Source organism: Acanthaster planci, linkage group LG04 (genome assembly GCF_054643075.1).
Source record: "Acanthaster planci isolate LZ-2023a linkage group LG04, COTS_SCS, whole genome shotgun sequence".
Lineage (NCBI taxonomy): Eukaryota > Metazoa > Echinodermata > Asteroidea > Valvatida > Acanthasteridae > Acanthaster > Acanthaster planci.
This window is the reverse complement of record NC_141780.1, coordinates 21,255,191-21,274,599: the sequence shown is the minus strand read 5'-3', so window position 1 is coordinate 21,274,599 and position 19,409 is coordinate 21,255,191. Positions and strand designations below refer to the sequence as shown.

At 41.4% G+C, this 19,409-nt stretch overlaps 1 protein-coding gene across 3 annotated transcripts in view; it reads left to right on the top strand.

Moving 5' to 3' along the window:
* Window positions 1-18,183, top strand: part of LOC110983583 (suppressor of tumorigenicity 7 protein homolog) — a 39,466-nt gene extending 21,283 nt beyond the window's left edge. For all 3 annotated transcript variants that reach the window (XM_087135712.1, XM_087135713.1, XM_087135714.1), the window contains exons 2-12: window positions 1,106-1,188; window positions 2,097-2,229; window positions 4,359-4,529; window positions 9,372-9,450; window positions 11,288-11,442; window positions 12,192-12,289; window positions 12,789-12,976; window positions 13,968-14,070; window positions 14,472-14,715; window positions 15,260-15,399; window positions 16,347-18,183. In XM_087135712.1, the coding sequence (XP_086991838.1) occupies window positions 1,106-1,188; window positions 2,097-2,229; window positions 4,359-4,529; window positions 9,372-9,450; window positions 11,288-11,442; window positions 12,192-12,289; window positions 12,789-12,976; window positions 13,968-14,070; window positions 14,472-14,715; window positions 15,260-15,399; window positions 16,347-16,442 (1,490 nt within the window). In that variant the 3' untranslated portion in view covers window positions 16,443-18,183. The remainder of the gene's footprint in view (window positions 1-1,105; window positions 1,189-2,096; window positions 2,230-4,358; window positions 4,530-9,371; window positions 9,451-11,287; window positions 11,443-12,191; window positions 12,290-12,788; window positions 12,977-13,967; window positions 14,071-14,471; window positions 14,716-15,259; window positions 15,400-16,346) is intronic.
* The last annotated feature ends 1,226 nt before the right edge of the window (window positions 18,184-19,409 follow it).

The following is a 19,409-nucleotide window of genomic DNA, read 5'->3' as shown; positions in this document are numbered from 1 at the left end:
TATTGCCTTGGCCAGGCCTGGTTGCCCTATTGCCTTGGCCAGGCCTGGTTGCCCTATTGCCTTGGTCAGGCCTGGTTGCCCTATTGCCTAGGCCAGGCCTGGTTGCCCTTTTGCCTTGGCCAGGCCTGGTTAGCCTATTGCCTAGGCCAGGTCTGGTTGCCCTATTGCCTTGGTCAGGCCTGGTTGCCCTATTGCCTTGGCCAGGCCTGGTTGCCCTTTTGCCTTGGCCAGGCCTGGTTAGCCTATTGCCTAGGCCAGGTCTGGTTGCCCTATTGCCTTGGCCAGGCCTGGTTGCCCTATTGCCTTGGCCAGGCCTGGTTGCCCTATTGCCTTGGCCAGACCTGGTTAGCCTATTGCCTTGGCCAGGCCTGGTTGCCCTTTTGCCTTGGCCAGGCCTGGTTAGCCTATTGCCTAGGCCAGGTCTGGTTGCCCTATTGCCTTGGCCAGGCCTGGTTGCCCTATTGCCTTGGCCAGGCCTGGTTGCCCTATTGCCTTGGCCAGGCCTGGATGCCCTATTGCCTTGGCCAGGCCTGGTTGCCCTATTGCCTTGGCCAGACCTGGTTAGCCTATTGCCTTGGCCAGGCCTGGTTGCCCTATTGAAACAAGGTTGATATTTAGCATCCTGTGCAGAAAGCAAAGCCTACACACACATGTGCATGTTAAACATTACCAGTAATTACTGATGCAGTTTTGACAAAGTTGTTAAAGAAATTAATGGTAATAAGCAACATGTATTGTACATTCAGTGGAGTAAATTGGCCTTAAAACTAAATCATGTGCTCAGTGGAATTTATTGAGGTCCAAGCACACTTTCCCCCTACCAAACTCAGTGGATTTTTTGGTCAAATCCAGGTGCCCGGGTCTTTCAAATGCCGTGCAGGAAAACAGTGACCCCCCCTCACCCCACCCCCATAACTTTGAGCAGATATCAAAGCCCTATTTAGTAATACGGTAGCTGGGCTTGCATGTACCTGCCTCCAAATTTGTACCCAGTTTCGTGGGATCGGTAGGTTGACGCGTACGTTTTGAAACCTAAAAACTGATTTTGAAATCTTTTTCTTTTCATTTTTTTTCTGTTTCTTTGTCTTTTCTTTGCATTTTGCAGTGGCTATGTTTCTCAACACTTTGACTCCAAAGTTTTATGTGGCTTTGACGGGAACCTCCTCACTTATTTCGGGACTCATCTTGGTAAGTATTTTGAGTGGTGGTAAAGAAGAAATGCCTGAAGGTTTCTGAGGGGTAAATGATTTGTTGTAACCATGCTGTGGACAATCAAAATGTGGCAATTCCTCGAGTTGTTGCTGTTGTTGCACTGTGTAGTTGGTTTGGTTTTGTGTTTTTGCCAAAAAGCACCTCAATTGTACCTTGTTTAGGGCTAGTGAACCAAGTACCCTAATAAGGCAGTTACCTGGGTAACTGCAAACTAATCCTTATCCTTATCCCAAAATTCGAGCAGAAAAAAGCAAACATGAAAGTGGATTCAAATGGCCAGTTCTTTACCGAAATGCTCATTAGTAACCTTGGGGCATAAACCGTGAAATCTGTTTTAGCATTTCATGCACAGTGTAGCCTGGTTTGTGTTTAAAATTTCCACACAAATACCTTTCAGGATGCTGAATCTTTTTTTCACTTTGAAAGGTGACTTGGTACGTGTACATGTAAGCTTTAGTGGGTGGTTATGGCATTGGTCATGGCTAGTCGGTTGCATGATTCAAACCCTCACCTGACAATATTGGTCAAGCAGGTAACAGATGTCGTTGTACAGCCCTATTGTGTGGTCAGTTTTAAAAAAGAAAGTTGACATGAGTCCAAAGCTGGACCGTGCTTCATGCAAATGCGAAAGCGAAGTGAATTCACGTCACAAAACATTTGTAAAAAAATTCGCTTGAATTTAATTTTTTTGCAAATTCACAGTGAGAGTATTTATTTGGATGTCCAAAAATCCTGTTTGTGTTCGATTTCGTGCCAAGTTTACTCTGACCTTAATGAGTGAACTTTTGATAATAAAGCCTGCGTTGGTCTCCAGTTTGATACAAAATTTAGTGTGATTGAAGCGAGGAACAACTGACTAAGTGATATCTTTTTCTTTTGTCAAGATCTTTGAGTGGTGGTACTTCCGCAAGTATGGCACGTCGTTCATCGAGCAGGTCTCCTTGAACCACCTGTCGCCCTGGCTAGGAGGATCCGACAACAGCGGGAATGGTAATACCAATCAGCAGTCTCCGCCAGGTAAGAGGCAGCCGGAATGGTAGTGGTCTATTGGTGGACCAAAGTCAGACGTGAGTAGTGCCCCCAGTCATGTTGGAAGCATTGATTTTGCAAGATACTGCACAAAATTACCGGCCATTGGTGGTTATAAGAGGGTTTCTGCAGTGGATTTTTTTTTAAAGATTCAAACATTCGAAATGCACCTTTTTATTACACAATTAAAAGGGTATTTTGCTAGTATTTTGGTTAATATGCTGATGGTTATTTTCGTAAACTACATGTAGATAAGTTTGCGAAAGCGCCCTGGATATATCGCTTTGAGCGTTTCTGCAAAGAGCCGATGGTACATAACGTTTCGAACAGTACATGTATGCTCTATCCGTCGTATTCATGAGCAAGTGACCAGTACATTGATTTGTGCACAAAAACTCATTTTTTTTTAGAGTTTTGCTGGCCTAGGTTTTGTCTTTTTTGGTGATTTTTTGCTGTACACATGTACAATACAACAACCACGCAAGCAACCCTTCTCAGAAGTTCGCAGAAATCTTTTCAGTGACTGAATTCTGGTTTATAATTTGAACAGAAAAACATATTCACACCAAATATGGCCAAATTCAATGGGGTGTTTTGGCTCCGACCCTAGATAAGTTAAGTGTAGGGGAAAAAAATGGAATTCTTTTTTTTTCTAAATATTTTTTTCTGTCCACCGCCCCTTCAAAATTTCATATTTTTTTGTAATCTAATAAATAAAAAATTCCAGGCCTTATCAGCCATTTTCTAGATTTGTGACATGAGAATGGGTTTTTTGCCCTTGTATTTGATTGTAAACCTAACGTTTGCACGGAGTTGTGCAATCTGATTTGAATTAACGCCTACCAGTACATATAAAAAAGTGTCAACAGTCAGTCATAATGTTGCTTAAATGTACTCTTTGCACTGGCTGCCAAAGTTAGCAGAAACGTCACCCCTTATTTAGTGACAGGTTTTTTTCCCACATTAATGTACATCAAAAGTTTTGCCCCATTACTGTTAAAAAAAGGGCTGTATTTTCACATGACATCAAGCAACATTTATAATTTGATGTCTCGATAACCTTGTATGATTTTTTAACACTAGTCAGGGCTCAAAATTGGGCTAATCATCAGAGAAGTACTTGCTCCGTAGACGGCTGAATTTGTTAGTTTACGGGAGCAAGTACATGTAGCTCCCGTACAATATTAAAGACATGCATGTCTGTTCAAGAAAAAAAAGCAAAGACCCTGGTCCTCGCCGTTGCTTTTGTGCTTAGCGACGCAATGCCAACAGTCGGGCACTGGGCCTTTATAATGTGCATATGCACACACACGTAAAAGGGTTAAACTGCAGCAATCGAGCATTTTCGAAACGATTGGAGTCAGCTGAGACTTTGGTTTTGCTGGTTCCAGCTATTTTGGGGCAGTGTTCAAAACCACATGTTCACACTATGACTGGAACCAGTGAAACTGAAGTCTAAGCCAAATCCACTTGTTTGGCTTGAATTTACACACAAGTCTAGGAGGTTGTGGTCGCGGTCAGTTCCCAAACAATCGTGTGTAAATTCCTGGCATATCAATTCAGACACGTGTGTACGTTCATGCGTGTGCATGCATCGCATGCAAGACTGCGGCGTGCACTTGGTGACATTGTAAAAAAATTGTACTGTGTTATGGTTCCGTGACAAGGCTGATCCGAAGTGAAGTCAAAACTTCATGTATTTTTCGTGACAAAAGTAGAAACAAACGGTAAAAATGTTCAGGTTCATGTATTTTTCGTCACAATAACGGAATCAAACAGGCGTAAGCACTTACGCCCGTCTTTATGATTTACGGGCGCCTTTCTGAGACAAACGGGTGCATTTTAGCTACCTTCGCCCGTTAATTTCGAGCCTTGCTTACGGTTTGTTCTCTTACTTTTGTTTTCATGGCCAATAGTACTTAACCAGCTACTGGCTTACGTGTACGTGTAGGTATAAAAATATGACTATGACACAGAAAGAGAGTGGTCTGTTATACAACTCTGCCTGTAAACAACTTTACCTTTAATGGAAAAGCACTGAGTGAAGATGGGACATCCTTCCCTTATTTCCATCAGCAGTTGATTAGCTTTTACTCTATTTCACCTCCCCCCTCCAGAATGCAAGACTTGGCGAAATCCCCTGAATTTATTTCGGGGTTCGGAATATAACCGCTACACTTGGGTCACAGGGAAAGATCCACTGACGTACTACGATATGAACCAATCGGCACAGGATCACCAGACGTTATTTACCTGCGATTCGGATTCCAAGAGGCCAGCGGACGAAGGTACGTAATGTTTAATTTCTCTTTTGATGGAGAATGTTCATCACAGTGCGTTGCTGATCTCAAGTGTTGCTGCAACTTTCACCTCGGAATGTACCGTACGTGTTTCCTCTGTATCGCAAATTGTCGGTCCTTGGTAAAACTCAAAGAAGATCTCTTGTAAGCAGGTCTTAACATTTAATTTTGTAACTACTTGTTCATCGGGCAAGTAGCAATGAAAATTTACCTGCCCAAGGTAAGATTTTACTTGCCCAAACCCTGGTTTAGTTCCTCATTGCTTCCCGGGAAAGTAAGTTAGTTCCTTCAACCAATCACCATTGATGAAATTGTACCCCACAATACGACATGAATATACATCACCCTCAACTATTGCATGTATGCAGGGAGTGCGCAGGACTCTGATGCCTCATTCATACAAGTTTGGGCAATTGCTATTTCTCAACCACTCGACGATTTTGCCTGGTGTAAAAAGTACACAAGTACCAGGCAAATTTACTAATATTGATGTCACGGCCACTTGTCAAACAGTCTTCGAGCTTCCGGACATCAAAGCTCCGCTGCGCCACGCATGCAATAACCAATGAGGTTTGGTACCCAGACACAAGGATATTTTACAGTTTATTTGTGTACGCATTTTCCCTCAAGTGGAAAGGTGCCCTGCTTAATACACATGAATTTGTACTGTACATCCATGCATTTAACGTTGCAGAAAGTCATTTTACGCCACGTAGCTGTATTTTACCACTTTTTGTAAGCTTTTTTTGAAGAGAAAAAAAAATCAAAGGTAAATTTGCTGACTGCTATTCTTGGCAACGGAAAAAAAAATTCAGATAAAGGTGCCTGTCCATCGGGCAATTTGGCCTTGATTTTTACTTGCTTGAAAGAAGAAATTACTTGTCCCAGGCAATTGAACAACCGTTAACCCTAACCCTCCTCAATCCTTCACCTGTTGGAGGACTGAGGAGTGTTAGGGTTAATGTCGAGGCCTGCTTGTATTTGGAAGGCGCATTAAAACTCTAAATGTACATGTATTTATGCACATTTACAAAGCATTTAATTGAAAATGTGGCTATGTAAAAGTTCCTATGAGACTCTCCTTGTTTCCTTGTTCTTGGAGTCTTGGAAGTATTGCAGTGAACATGCCCTTGTCTTCTTTATTTCTTTCAGACAAATGATAAACTACTAATCTCCCAGTGCAGTACAGGCAAAGTGTTTATGTTCATGTTTTCAGAACCGTTTTATTTCTCCGGGCGTGTTTATATCACCGTCAAAAGGTTGCTCCCTTTCCATCCTTAAACCTTAAATCCCTTTGGTACCCTGCTCTCAGGACTGATTTTTCAAACTGTTATTTTCAATATTTTGTGTCATGACTGAGTTGCACAGAATCGCTGCCAAGGTTGCTCAGGCTTCGCTTATTTTAGCGAGTTATTTTGTCGGACAAATCAGGGCCAATGTCAGCCGTAGTCCATTAGCATGTTTGGTGGGTATAGAATTACCGTCATGCAGGCAGTGGTTGGCTTAGTTGATGTTTGAAGGCACAGTGACATCTTAATAGACCATCTTAACAGACCAGACAGTCTGAAGGCTCGGTACCTCGCGTCACCCGTCATTTGTAGACGTTGATGGACCCTATCTGATTAGTCATTCGTTTGAGACAGGAACCATTTAAGGAAGACTTCAAGCCGTAAAACGAAATCGGCCTTGTCATACCGTATATATGCACACATGTATATCCATGTATCCCAAATTGTCAATTTAGAGACTGTATAATCAATCCAGTGCACTGTTATCATGAGAAGCGGCGTTCCGGATGTGAATTTTAATTTAGCAGACTTGCATGAAATGCAGGCTCGTCCATGTACATGTAGTTCCTGCAAATGTGGATGTGAAAGGAAGCTCGACGCCATGAAACATCCACCGCAACATTTGCTGGAGTGTCCAATTTTTCATGAGTTTGGTTTTGCTTTTGGATTCACTTTGAACCCAGAGCTCCGTTAATACGGTACGTGTACGGTTCAAATGGGGAAAAAGCACATCCATACAGGGTACCAGCAGTTAATGCAATGTACATGTACATTCACTGGTATATACATGTACATGTATGTGCATGGACACACAGTACCACATGGACTTTTTGTACAGTACCTACGTGTATACGTGTACAATGGACCAGTATGTAGAGTACTAGTTTCGTGTACTCTACATGTACCCGGTGCATAAAAATCCTTTTCATATTCATCCAATAGAAAAACAGGTTCATAAAATTTGGTAAAAGACAAGTTGTGATACCATACATGTTCCACCGTACACAAGTAGGGCTAAACCTTTACGTGTAATGGTGCGCGATTACCATATGCTTTGTGCTAATCTGCCAAAATCATTCCTAGAATCTATCTGTACAAAGAGTTTGCAGAGGATTTTGCTAGATCGAAGACAGTAGAAATTTACAGTGCTTAGTACAGTCTGTTGTGGATCATTTGTGTATAACAGCACCAAGGATTTTGACCACAAAATTGTGGATTTTTAGAGGTTTAACCCTGGCCCCTAAGCCTGTGTGCCAGGCACTCTTCTCAATCCTTCAAATCCTCTTGAGGCAGTGCAGATGGTCTCCTGGAGTAGTAGGGAGGAAATCACATACTTTATTATACACGTATACTTCACATGTAGGCATGAATTTGTGCATGGCTAAGCAGAAACAACACAAGGTCTAACCCAAAACCTGGACACACTGCATCCTTCGCAATCGGCCACTCATACACCATTCTTCCAAATCTACCCAGAGGGTTTCGGAGGATTTAGGACAAAAACCAGAAAAAAAAAAGAAAAAAAAAAAAGGGTTGAGATTCTGTTGGGAAAGAGAATTCCTCCCTTGTCGAGAATTCATCCCTTGTCGGCTGTAAATAGCCGTGGAAAGTCACATTATCCTATTGGCATTGGCACTTTGTTACGACCCCTATGCTGCACCTTGTGTGGGTTACTTTTCCTCACCTGATCTCTTCCCCGGTGTGGCATGAATTTCCTGTATGATTTTTAGCAAGACGCCGTGACAGTGTACCTCGTGATCTGCATTAAACCAACTCCAACATAATAATGGCCGAACATCAGACAGTTACTCAAGATTGCATGCTGTATGGACATCATAGAAATGTCATGTTCAAAACAATGCATTTTTGGCAATCAGTCACACCTCTTTGCCTTTCAGTCATCCAAAAGTCCCCCCCCCCCCAAGGATTTTGGAGGATGGAGCTGGTTAGGATCAAAACCATTGCTGCGTGGCATCATAGAAATATGATGAGGTGGATTCATGTTGAAAATCCTGTGGTAATTTGAATTGTGCTTACATGCATATGTAATTAATGCAAATGTATGGGACAGTGTGACAGAATGGCAGACATTAGAAGGTTTGCTGAAAGGAAAGAGATACATGTACCTGTAACTATAATTAAAGTATTGCCAATATGATTTAAAAGCTGCTGGTACTGAAAACATAGAGCAAAAGGGTACCCCCCAATAAAATTCCTGAAAAAATCTGGTGTTATCTGGTATCAGAGACACACTGTACATATTATATTTATAATATTGTGGCTACAATGGAAATGAGCATGTATCACACAGAGAGATGTCAGAAATGTAGTGCTGTGGAAGGCATCAAAATTACTCACAGAGTGTGATTTTTGATAAATTACAACCTCAAAACATCTGTGCTTCAAAACACTGAACTGCTGAAACAGAGACAGCTGTCGATCAGGCTACATGTACATATGTATGCTGAGGCACTTGATTTGCAGTGATTTAAAATCCAATTACGTTGTACTTGCACATGATTATGCACAGTAGTGGGTAGGCATTTCTGAGTCCCCACAACGTTTTTGGTCCCCACAAAATAGGTGAAATGTCAAGTGTATGTCCCCACAACGACGGTGCGGGAGCTGGTGTACATGTACCTGTACATACATGTGGGTGTGTATCCAAGAGCACATTGAGGACTTCATCATATCCATGTTGTATTGCTAATGGTACCCCACAAAGATCACAGTGTCACAGGTTTCAGTGCAGTACTCTGAAATGTTAAAATCTATGCACCTGTCCAGAATACAGACGGCAGAAAACAATACTGTATAGTGTTTTGTTGAAAACCAAACAGAATGTACACTTAGACCCATACATGTGCTCATTGGCCTAGTTGTACTGTACTTCTTGATCCTGTTTTAGGTAAACCCTAAATTGCAAGTTTTTTTTAGAGGACCTCACCAAATCCTCCAACATCCACCGGTGCGTAGAAACCTCCAAGTACGTGTACATTGTTTGTACTTGAAGAACCTTCAAGGAGCGTAAAGATCCATACATTTACAAGATGCGCAGTATACCGGTAATAAGTGGCTGCGCCCTACCTCTCAATCCCGAGTAAAAAATCCTGGAAGACCCGCTGGGCAAAGTACGAAGGTTCTGGTGGGACCGTTGGACTGTAGTGTACATGTATGTGTGTGTGTTTGAACTGGCATTATTATCATTTATGAGGGATATTTATGATGTGAAATTTGTGAAACCTAGAGGCATCCTGAGTTGTAAAAAGGGCCGGGAGGAGTAATGCTCAAAATGAAATAAGAAATTATCACTGGCAGGCTTGAACATTTTGGTTGAGAATCGTCAGTTTTGATACTGACACCAGTTTTGTTAACTACATGAACGGTAGACTCAATATATCCATAAATTATGCATAGGCATGACAGGTATCCTGGTTGTTGTGTTTTAGAGTAAAATCATAAAAATTTGCTATTCCAAAGTGGGTTGGTCACCCTTGCGCACTTGAAACGATCATGCATCTTTTTTCCTTTTTTGTTTCAGTGATGCTTCGAGCTTGGCGAGAGCGAAACCCACAGAACCGAATCAAAGCAGCCCACGAAGCCCTGGAGAAATCCCCGGAGTAAGTGTCTGTGACCAGCAAGCTGCTTGTTGTAATGCCAGCCCTTCCCTCTGACGGTGTGGGTCGGTTTGTTTACCCTCCAAAATTTGTCCCGATGGGAAAATTTTTGTCGATGCAAGAAATTGAAATGAAATTGGGTTATCGGGTGGTGGTAGGTTTAATTGAATGCTTTCGGAGTCACTCGGTGTTTTTAATTCATTTCACAGTGGAAAGTTCGCTTTTCATCTGTGTTACAAGACAGCGCATTCATTTTATGAAGACAGGATAGTTTTTACAATTTTAAACTGGTGCTTTAGAAATAGCCTGGATGAGGGAGGGACAGATTCCTGTGTAGTATTGGAGTTCATGTTCAGACTTGCAGAGAGACGCGGCGTACTGCTTGAGAAATTGGATGCAGCAGATTTGTGCCAGGGGGTCATTTGGTGCTGTTGCCTTAGTATGAGGAGAATGTCAACAGTCGTTCGGATTATAATATACCATAAATGATCGACGAGACGAGAAGGCAGTGTTAGATCTATAAAACGCACATTCTCTAGCCTGACGTTCTGAAAAGCTTAACGGTAGCTTGCTTGCAGCAGTGTTCTTATTAAACCTGTCCGCTTTGATTTCTGGAGTCAGAAGTCAGATTAGGTTACACTTACTGTACTTGTAGGTTATAGCACTTTATTGCATGTACATGTACATGTACATGTAGGCCACCAGAGGAAGTGTACATTACATGCATGCAGTATTTGTGCGTACATGTACATGTTAGGTTTCACTAGCATTATGTGGATATGTTTAACATCAGTATTGGTATTTGTTTTCAAAGTTTCCTTGTAACAATTACGGTGAACTTGTCAGTCTTTGAACAGGCTGCCACTGAAGTAAGACAAAACTCAAATAAAACCCCCAAACCTGTAATGCAATAAAAACCAAAGAAAGACAGAAAGCCTAACAAGCCTAATGCAGGCTGTCAGTCACAGTGAACTGTTTGCTCTCCCCCAAATTGCCAAGCAGCCTGCTGTGCATGTTTTAATTTTGGCTCTAAGAGTATTTTTATGGCATACTTTAGTATTCTGTAGAGGAAAACAGGTGCACAGAAACTGTGTTGCATTTTGATGAGTACATATTTTACTTGGAGATGTACACGTACATGTACGTACATGTACCTGTAGTGAAAAAATACAAGCATTGGCAGGTGACCATTATCTGCCGTCACTGTATGCCACATGTACGTGTATAACGTGTGTTTGACTTTACATTTACATCATACCTAAGTTGTCAATCCAAACTAGCAAGAGTTTGGAGCACAGCACACCATCAAGCATTTTTCTTAAAGAGACCACATTTTCTGTTCACTGTTAACATCTTGGCTATATTATCTTGTTTGCTAATCGCCTCTTCTTTCTTGTTTATTTGCTGAGTACAAAAACTCTCAAGTCACCAGAACCACTTTAAGATGAGGAACTTGAAAGGAATCGTGCAGTATTTTGATTAAGTGGGAACTGTTCTCATAGTGTGTCCAATTTTATCAGGATACCAAACTGAGAAGTTCATCTAAACAAAGATGTTTACAGTTTACTCTTTCTAGCAAGAAGTACAAATTAGTAAAAGAAGGGCATTAAGGCCCATTTTGTGTGACCCGGTTATACTGTTGTTAGTTGTGGAAATCCAAAATCATACAATTACTGAGTTCTTATGCAGATGGAATGGCTGGTTGTCGATCTGTTCCCACACTGATGGTATAAAATGACATCTCCTTGAGACACGTCTGGCTCTATGACACTACACCATACGTGTATCGGTATTTGAAATTATTCCATTTTAATCAATCCCGCTCAATTTTCTTCGCCAGTTGTGCAGCTGCTTTGATTCTCCTGGCGGAGGAAGAGTGCACGACAATAGCTGAGGCCGAGCGACTGTTTCGACAGGCGCTCAAATCAGCTGACTGTAACTTCAAGCGCAGTCAACAACTGCAGCACCACAGCCCTACGCACGAGAAAATACACCGTGAGCGAATCTTCTGAATTTCATTGATAACATGAGAGATAACAGAGAAACCCGAACATACAGTGTAGTTTGGTTTGGGAGTTATTTTGGATTTAGTCCGTGGATTTCCCTATCAATGCTCAACCTTCTCCAAAAAGAATCTTTTAACGAACTGAAAGGGTTTGCTTTAGTTCTCCATAAATTGTTTGCTTGCAAAATCTTAAAACCCTATTTAAAAAGAAAAAAATATTTGAAGCAGGTGTTGGAAATTCGTTGTACGAACAGTTAAACATGTTATTTAAAAAAAAAATCTCAAGGTTGACTTGCTCTGGCATGCTACTTACATGCCCCATACAGCCAAACCATTCACGTCAGCAAGTAATGCAAAGTCAAGGGTTAGTGTATATGAACAGAAAATGCTTTGCATTGATAGCAGTTGCCATGGAGACACTACACTTGTATGAGGAAAGAATTTGAAAGGTTATCATCATGAAGACATTATGGTGTAGTGTTTCTTGTCTCACCTTGAAGCATCCCTGGTTCCTGGCGGTGCAAACTTTCACTGTCCAGCTGAATGGGCAGGTTTTACTTTAACTCACTGTTCCTGAAAGTTTTCTTCCTAAAAACTAAAATCTCTTTCCCCATCAACAAGGCACTTGACTTTTCCCTATCGTTCCAGAAATAAATGGAAAAATTCCATAAAAATTCTTGTTCAGCATGGATTTTCTTCAGTAAATTTGGAATTAATTACCTGTTTTTATCTTACTCAGGGAGAGATTTGAACATCTTAGTCTACAACAAGCGTCGTCTTGCAATGTGTATGCGCAAGCTTGGTCGCACAAAAGAAGCGGTCAAGATAATGCGTGATGTAAGTTGATGCATTTCAACTTACTTTACATAATTGGATTTTTCGAAAAAAAAGTGGAACTGCGTCTTGAACTGATTGTGAAAAATAATGCAACCTACTTGCCCCGAGACCTCAGTCTTTCCAGTATTAATGAAGTGATTGGAATGTTCACAGTGTTAACTTGATTTCTGACACAAAGATTACTTGTACTTGTTCAGTTAAATGTGAAAACAGTGATCACACAAAACATACAGCTCTTACAGTACCAGAACACTCCCGGATCCATTAAATTCCATCACTGATTTCCCACACGGTGGTGGATTTTGTGGGATTTATTTGATTTTCGAGAAAACTACTCGTGTGCCTTAAGAGTGTGGATTTTTAGAGTGCTTTGAACATTGAACGGCTTTCCCCACCTTTACATACAGCATTTTGTGCATGTGTTCCATTCTTGTTGCTCCAGACTCGGACTCAAATGCCCAGTAGTTTATTTTTTCGTCTGATTGATTTCTTGTTTCAGCTTATCAAAGAGTTCCCGGTCGTAAGCATGTTCCAAATCCACGAGAACCTGATTGAGGCTCTCCTGGAGATGCAGTACTATGCAGACGTGCAGGCACTGCTGGCCAAGTATGATGACATCAGCTTGCCCAAGTCTGCCACCATCTGCTACACGGCCGCCTTGCTCAAGGCCAGGGCGGTCTGTGACAAGTGAGTTGAGTCGAGGATGGATTTCGTTTGTACTCGCTAAATTGTCCAGGGCCCAATTTCATGGTGCTGCTGAGCTCAAGATTTGATGCTAACAGGGGCACCGTGTATTTCACAGAGATCGGCTTGGGTTTTTCAGTCCCTGCCTGACTCTGTGGGTTTTCCCTGGAATTTTTACCCAAGGTTTTCCTCCCACCTCTAAAACTGAACATTTCTTCATTGCTTTCTTAATCATCACTTCATCCTGTAATTGGCGCTGAATGCGCTGTTGGATATACATAAAGATAAGTAATCAACCTCTGTTGATTATTAAGTGGATATTACATGGTCCTCCATTCTCACCCTTGGTACTGGCACAGTTAGCTCAGAATCTGTCAGTATGTGCTGTGCACATGCCGCTGTAAACTTTGACAAAGCTGTGAGATGCCCTGTTAGCTCATAGGTGGTTACCGTAGTTACTGTGACCTTCCATGACGTATGTGTTTTTAAAGGGTAGCAGCAATGAATATTTCTTTTGACACAAATTTTCTGCAATTTTGCTCTCTTCCTCTGTTACGAAAACTTTCTGACGTCCCTTTCAGGTGAACTGTATTGAAAAATGTACTTTTTAAAACATTTTGGAAATGTCTGTTCTTTCCTCGACAACTAAGGGCGTTGTTTCTGTGACTTCAGTGTTGTGGAGTTTGTAAAGAGTTTCCAGGCCATGTGTGGAACACACACAGCCAGTGTTGGCGATTGTCAGTGCCACCAACATCTCCCTTATGTTCTTCTGCAGATAGATTGATTGGACCACACTCATTGACGTGTTCTTAGACCTTAGGCATTCCTTAGTGGTCAATGAGGCATTTAATGCACCCTCTCGTACCGCCTGAGAGTGACACCACCCCAGTTATGGGTTCAAAATCTGATCACTGGATAAGATAAAAATAAAATTAACACGTAACACGCCATAAAATCAACACGTAACAACCGAAGAAATGTTCCCACTGTGCAGATTTTCTCCTGAGGTTGCTTCCAAGCGGGGCCTGACCACAGCTGAAATGAATGCCGTTGAAGCCATTCACAGAGCCGTGGAGTTCAACCCCCATGTACCAAAGGTAAAGCAAGTGTAGAAATTTGAATTTGTAGGATCCTTGGTTCCCTCGTACACGTTGGGTTATCGGTTCGGTTGTGCTTCCCTCACTAGGGCTGTGCCGAATATCCGCATAACCGAATATTTGATCGATTGTCGAATATTCAAATATTATTTTTCGAATTTGAATATTTGAATACAAAATTCATGAAAAGGAAGGGAAAATTTTCTGTTGTTGTAAATGATAAAAATTGCATTATGGAGGCTTGTTGCAAGCAGATTCAAATTAAAAGCATCAGAAATCTTGAATCTTGAATAGACCCCAAAAGTGATAGTACTTTATTGTTGTCATTGTCCCAACCTTCTCTACCGAATGTTCGGTGGATATCTCGTCATCCCGCAACTCTTGCCCACTTCTCCTCCCAGTATCTGCTGGAGCTCAAGAGCTTCATCCTGCCTCCGGAGCACATCCTGAAGCGGGGAGACAGCGAGGCCATCGCCTACACCTTCTTCCACCTCCCCCACTGGAAGCGGGTGGACGGCGCCCTGCAGCTGCTCCACTGCACGTGGGAGGGCACGTTCCGGATGATCCCCAGCCCGCTGGAGAAGGGCCACCTGTTCTACCCTTACCCCAGCTGCACGGAAAGCGTCGACAGGGAGCTCCTACCCTGTAAATTGTCTCTTGTTATCCCTGAGCGTATCCAATTTATTGAAATTCACACCCAGCCTGGCTGGAGTGGAAGGAAACCAATTCTGATTTTGTAATAGCACTTCTGGAGCAGTTGATCCCTGTAGTTAGGCAGTGCACAAGCCTCAGAAACTTTGAACTGTAATTGAATTAGTAAAATAGATTTCAGGTTCTTTAGAATGTTCTTGAATTACAGCTAACAGGTTACAACAAGTGCATGAAAAATTGATAGCAAGTTCTAAAATGTAAAAACCTTGATGATTTTGACATCCATCTTTCTGAATGTCAACCACTTTATTCTTTGTAATCCTTCAGAACCTAAGTTTTGTATATAAGCAGTTCTCTGCCACAATTTATCAAGTTTTGAGTATTCCAAAGACATTTTTTGGTGAGAAATCTGGGGTCGATTTAGACTGGTACTGTGAAACTTGGATAGTACCAGAATACATGTGAATCTTATTGGCTTCACAGCCAACAATTGACTTTCCATCTTTTTTTTCCCTCCATATTCCATGTTCCCCACCAGCCTTCCACGAGGTGTCAGTCTACCCAAAGAAAGAACTCCCCTTCTTCATCCTGTTCACAGCCGGCCTCTGCACGTTCACCGCTCTGCTGGCCCTGCTAACTCACCAGTTTCCTGAACCGATGGGAGTTATCGCTAAAGCGGTAAGTCAAACTATAGAGGGTTTGCATGGCTGCCATCTTGCAGGACAGTGCCTTTGTTGCACGGGGTATGCACAAAGGAGGTTTCCCTGTGGAACAAAAGAGCTGCCCTGCAAGATGGCTACCATTCACAGTTGCTGAGGGTTGCTCCTGGAACCTTACAAGGTGGAGGTGGACCACTTTAGCTGTACAAAAATCGACCAACTAAATAAATTGTTACAAATCTTGGTTAATTGACAGTGATGGCACTGAGCTCTTTGCGAGGTTTCTGCTACTGGCTTGTCATTGCTGTCCTTTTGGAGTGAACTTGCACTAAAAGCTACACAGCGTTCTGTTTTGCTTGGCTCCAAATGTCTCATCCCTTGTAACATAAAGTGAAGCAAAAACTAATTTGAGCTAGTTCCAGTTTTTCTCTCAGGAGTTAAATAGAAAGGATTCACAATGCACTGCTCCACCAAGATGTTGCCATGGAGATGCCATGTTTCAGGTTTACGGTGGATCAAAGCTTTACTGCCTGTCCTTCCATTTGAGCATGTGTCAGTTGACAGTTTGGGGAAACGTTTGATAGATTGGCACATTCTACGCAATAGAAAGTAGAAAGGATTACTTAACGCTGCTACTTGAAATAAGCTTAATGATTTATTTTCCCTAACAAACAAACATTGGAAATAATGCCAAGTTCCCCATACGCAGCCAGGAGTACCATTTGTCAACCATTTCCCACAATGCACTCTTCAAAAAATGGCCTTTCTGTTGTCACCTCCTGGTGGCACACTTGATAGTGGATCGCCCGCATTGTCCGACAATATAGCATTTGACACACCAGAAAGGCCAGTATTTTGCATTATCCTCAAGGGTGGTCATTTTACAAGGAAACACGATTTAACGGAACAGCTTGGAAATAATTTTCATTTTTAAATAATTATTTGTGCGGCTGTTTTTGTTCGCAGTTCCTGTCTTCACTGTCGGCTCCTTTCAGCTTCCTGCTGGAGAAGATTGAGAGTATTGTGCCTGCAAGCCTCTGGCAGCAGCTCACACGCCTTTAGCCAATCAGCTACCAAAGTGCTCGTCATGTGACTTAACAAACAGCCAATCAGTTGGTTGGAAGCTGCGTCACATGGCTCGTTTCTAGTGTCAGGTGATGAGATTCAGAGAGGTCCCTCTCACCAGGTTAACACAACTTGTTGTCTTCTAAACAACGTTAAAGTAAAAAACAAAAGTCACCCTATTGAGGTATATTTATGGTAGTAATTGTTTGTGTTCTTTGGTCACAAAATTGGTTCTTGCTGTAAAAACTTTACAGTGAACTGTTCGTAAAATTGTGGCTATGGATTAGAGTTTTTGCTGGATAGTGTTTATCCGAGGACATTTGCTTGGCAATTTCATAAATTCCCAGGTCAAAACGTGGCTTTTTTTCCAAAATAGAGAAATCAAAAGAACACCTTTTGCAACATGGCATTTAGGTTTTTATTTATTTCATGTGTTTTTTTAATGGAACAGACACTGAAATACATTTCTGTGGGGAAAAAGGTCTGGTCTTAACAATTCAACAGTAAGAAATTCTTGCCCCATTTTTGTCTGAGATTTAATTCAGAATTTGAAGATCTTTGAAGTTTTACCATCACAGCTATATGTGCAGCATGCATCCAAAAACATCCACAAGCGTCTAATTAATATTTTGTTTAAGAACCAGCAAAATGTTCAACATCTTCCTTTTTCAGTGTAAAGTCATTTTGGTTCAATATCAGATATAATTGGTGCTTTGATAATAATCCTTCCATTTTCTTCCAAGGATCTTGTTTTTTTCCTTTCCTGTTGTCGTGTTTTCTGGTCTTTGCCTGCACAACTTCTCATCAGCCCCACTCACCCTGTAATCACCATGGCCAAAACTTAGGTCCTCATTTGTTTACTGATCCAAAACAGTACAAAGTTAGATCACCTCACTTACAAAGTGTGCTTACGTCTCTGGATACAGTGCTCAACATGAATGCTTCCAGTTTTTTGATTTGGTAAAAACTTCTGTGGTTCCTCTACACCGTTTTGTTTGACCCGACAATTTACTGGAATCTTGGCAAAACTCTGCCTCTATTGTTCTGTTAAAAAAAAGCCCCAGCATGAAATGTTGCCAGAGCTTTGTTGACCAAAACATCTACCGTGGCCCCCCATGTCCATTTCTGAGCTTAATGCCGATCCCATCAATTCCTGAAATTAATCCCTTCGTACTGAGCCTAAATTTGTCAGGTTTGTCACAGAACCAGTTTTCTGACTGATGTTTTCCTTGTCCAGAATGGCAAACTTGGCCATAGTGAATCGATCTGTTTGTCAACTGATGAAAAAAATGTCGGGGAATTGTTCGGGCTTTACGTTTTAGAAAGCATAAAAGCGATTCACATTATTTTCTGTTGCATTTCTCACAAACAATAATTTCTCATTACATTAGAACGAAAATGATGAAAGTTTATGTAATCAGTGTTTGCATCAGGAAAAGATGTGTTGAGCGTTATTCCCAGGTTTATGCGTATTTGAAATTAAACTCGTTTTTCTCCAAGGAACATGCTACAGGGTAAAGTTACTTCTCTCATTTTATGACTTGATTCGCAAGGATAACCGTTAGATTCCCCAGTTCTGGCCTCCTCTCATTAATTAGTTTGCCTAGCGATGTTATGAAAATATCTTAAATTAAGGCAATGAGATGTTGTCAGTTTTAAAAAAAGTTGTTTCAACCTTGCTTGCTGCGGATGTTATTACCGAGACAATGAAATAAACGTGTACAGCAAATGTCAACAATTCTGTGTGATGTGTACCTTTGTGGTTAAAAGTAGGAAGGGTCTAAGGTAGTAAAAACGTGCTGTGTACCTCATATCATGAGTTCTGTCACCTGTTTGAATCAACTTTTGTGCTGCTGTGTATGAAAATAGTTTTATATAGAATTATTCCATGTGACAAAAAAGTACTTGAGTTTCTAACGATGTGACAGTAGTGGAGTGCACGCAGTTTTCGAGGTACACTTCGATAAGCCATTTACGAGTTAAATTTGAATAAAATCTGGTACACTTAGTTATCTGATTGTACATACACATAATTTGAATTCCCCAGACTAAAGACACTGTTGCCATACCTCGTGATTCGGGGCAAGCTTTTGCATAGCGACCACCATCTCTGGAATAGACTGGTTCCTTTGTGCCCTTACCTATTGAGAACAGTGTATTGTTATAAGGCGTCTGTTATGTAACTAAGGGAAAGTTTGCCCCCGAATCACGAGGTATAGCAACAGTGGCTTCAGTATGAAGAATTCCAATTGTCATGTTATTGTTATCTGATTTTAAAGAACTCTGTGTACCAGATTTCATTCCAATTTAACTCGCAAAAGGCCTATTTGTTCTTTGTTGCCTAAAATCCAATCGATGAAACAAATGTACGAATGTGAACTAAGAGCAATAAGCGGATAACATTCAAACTTCAAATCAGAACTTTGATTGTGGTTAAATTTGGGCTTTGCATGGTTGAGATCGTTCTGTTTCGCGTCATTCATTGGCTGGAAGTTTTGTATGCTTGCCAGTGATTATAAAGGCAAATATGTGTCCGGTGGACTTGGAAACCGTCGGACAGTAGGTGGCGCTATTCGCATGCGACGTTTTTCGTCATTTTAAGACAGTTTTGCTTTTGCGTTCCATTAAATTCACATCGGAGTGGCCTTTGCTTTTGTTTTGTACTGTTCCTTGTCTTTATTTTGATTTCTCCGTCTCTTCAGAGTGGGCTGGAAGAATTGAGGGTTAATGTTAAGGAGGTCGAACCACAAAAACACCCCTCGGATAACGACTTGACTCAAATCTGGATGCGAATAATTTTGATGATTGTCATATTTTTTAAGCTGGATCTAACTTTATTGCCCAAATATTCATTTTCTCCCTAATTCGTAGATCTGGAGGGGATATTTCAAAGGAAAGTAAAGTCCAAAATTTCAGTTGAGGAAACTCGCACAAGGCAATCGAATACACCATTGACAGTGTTGG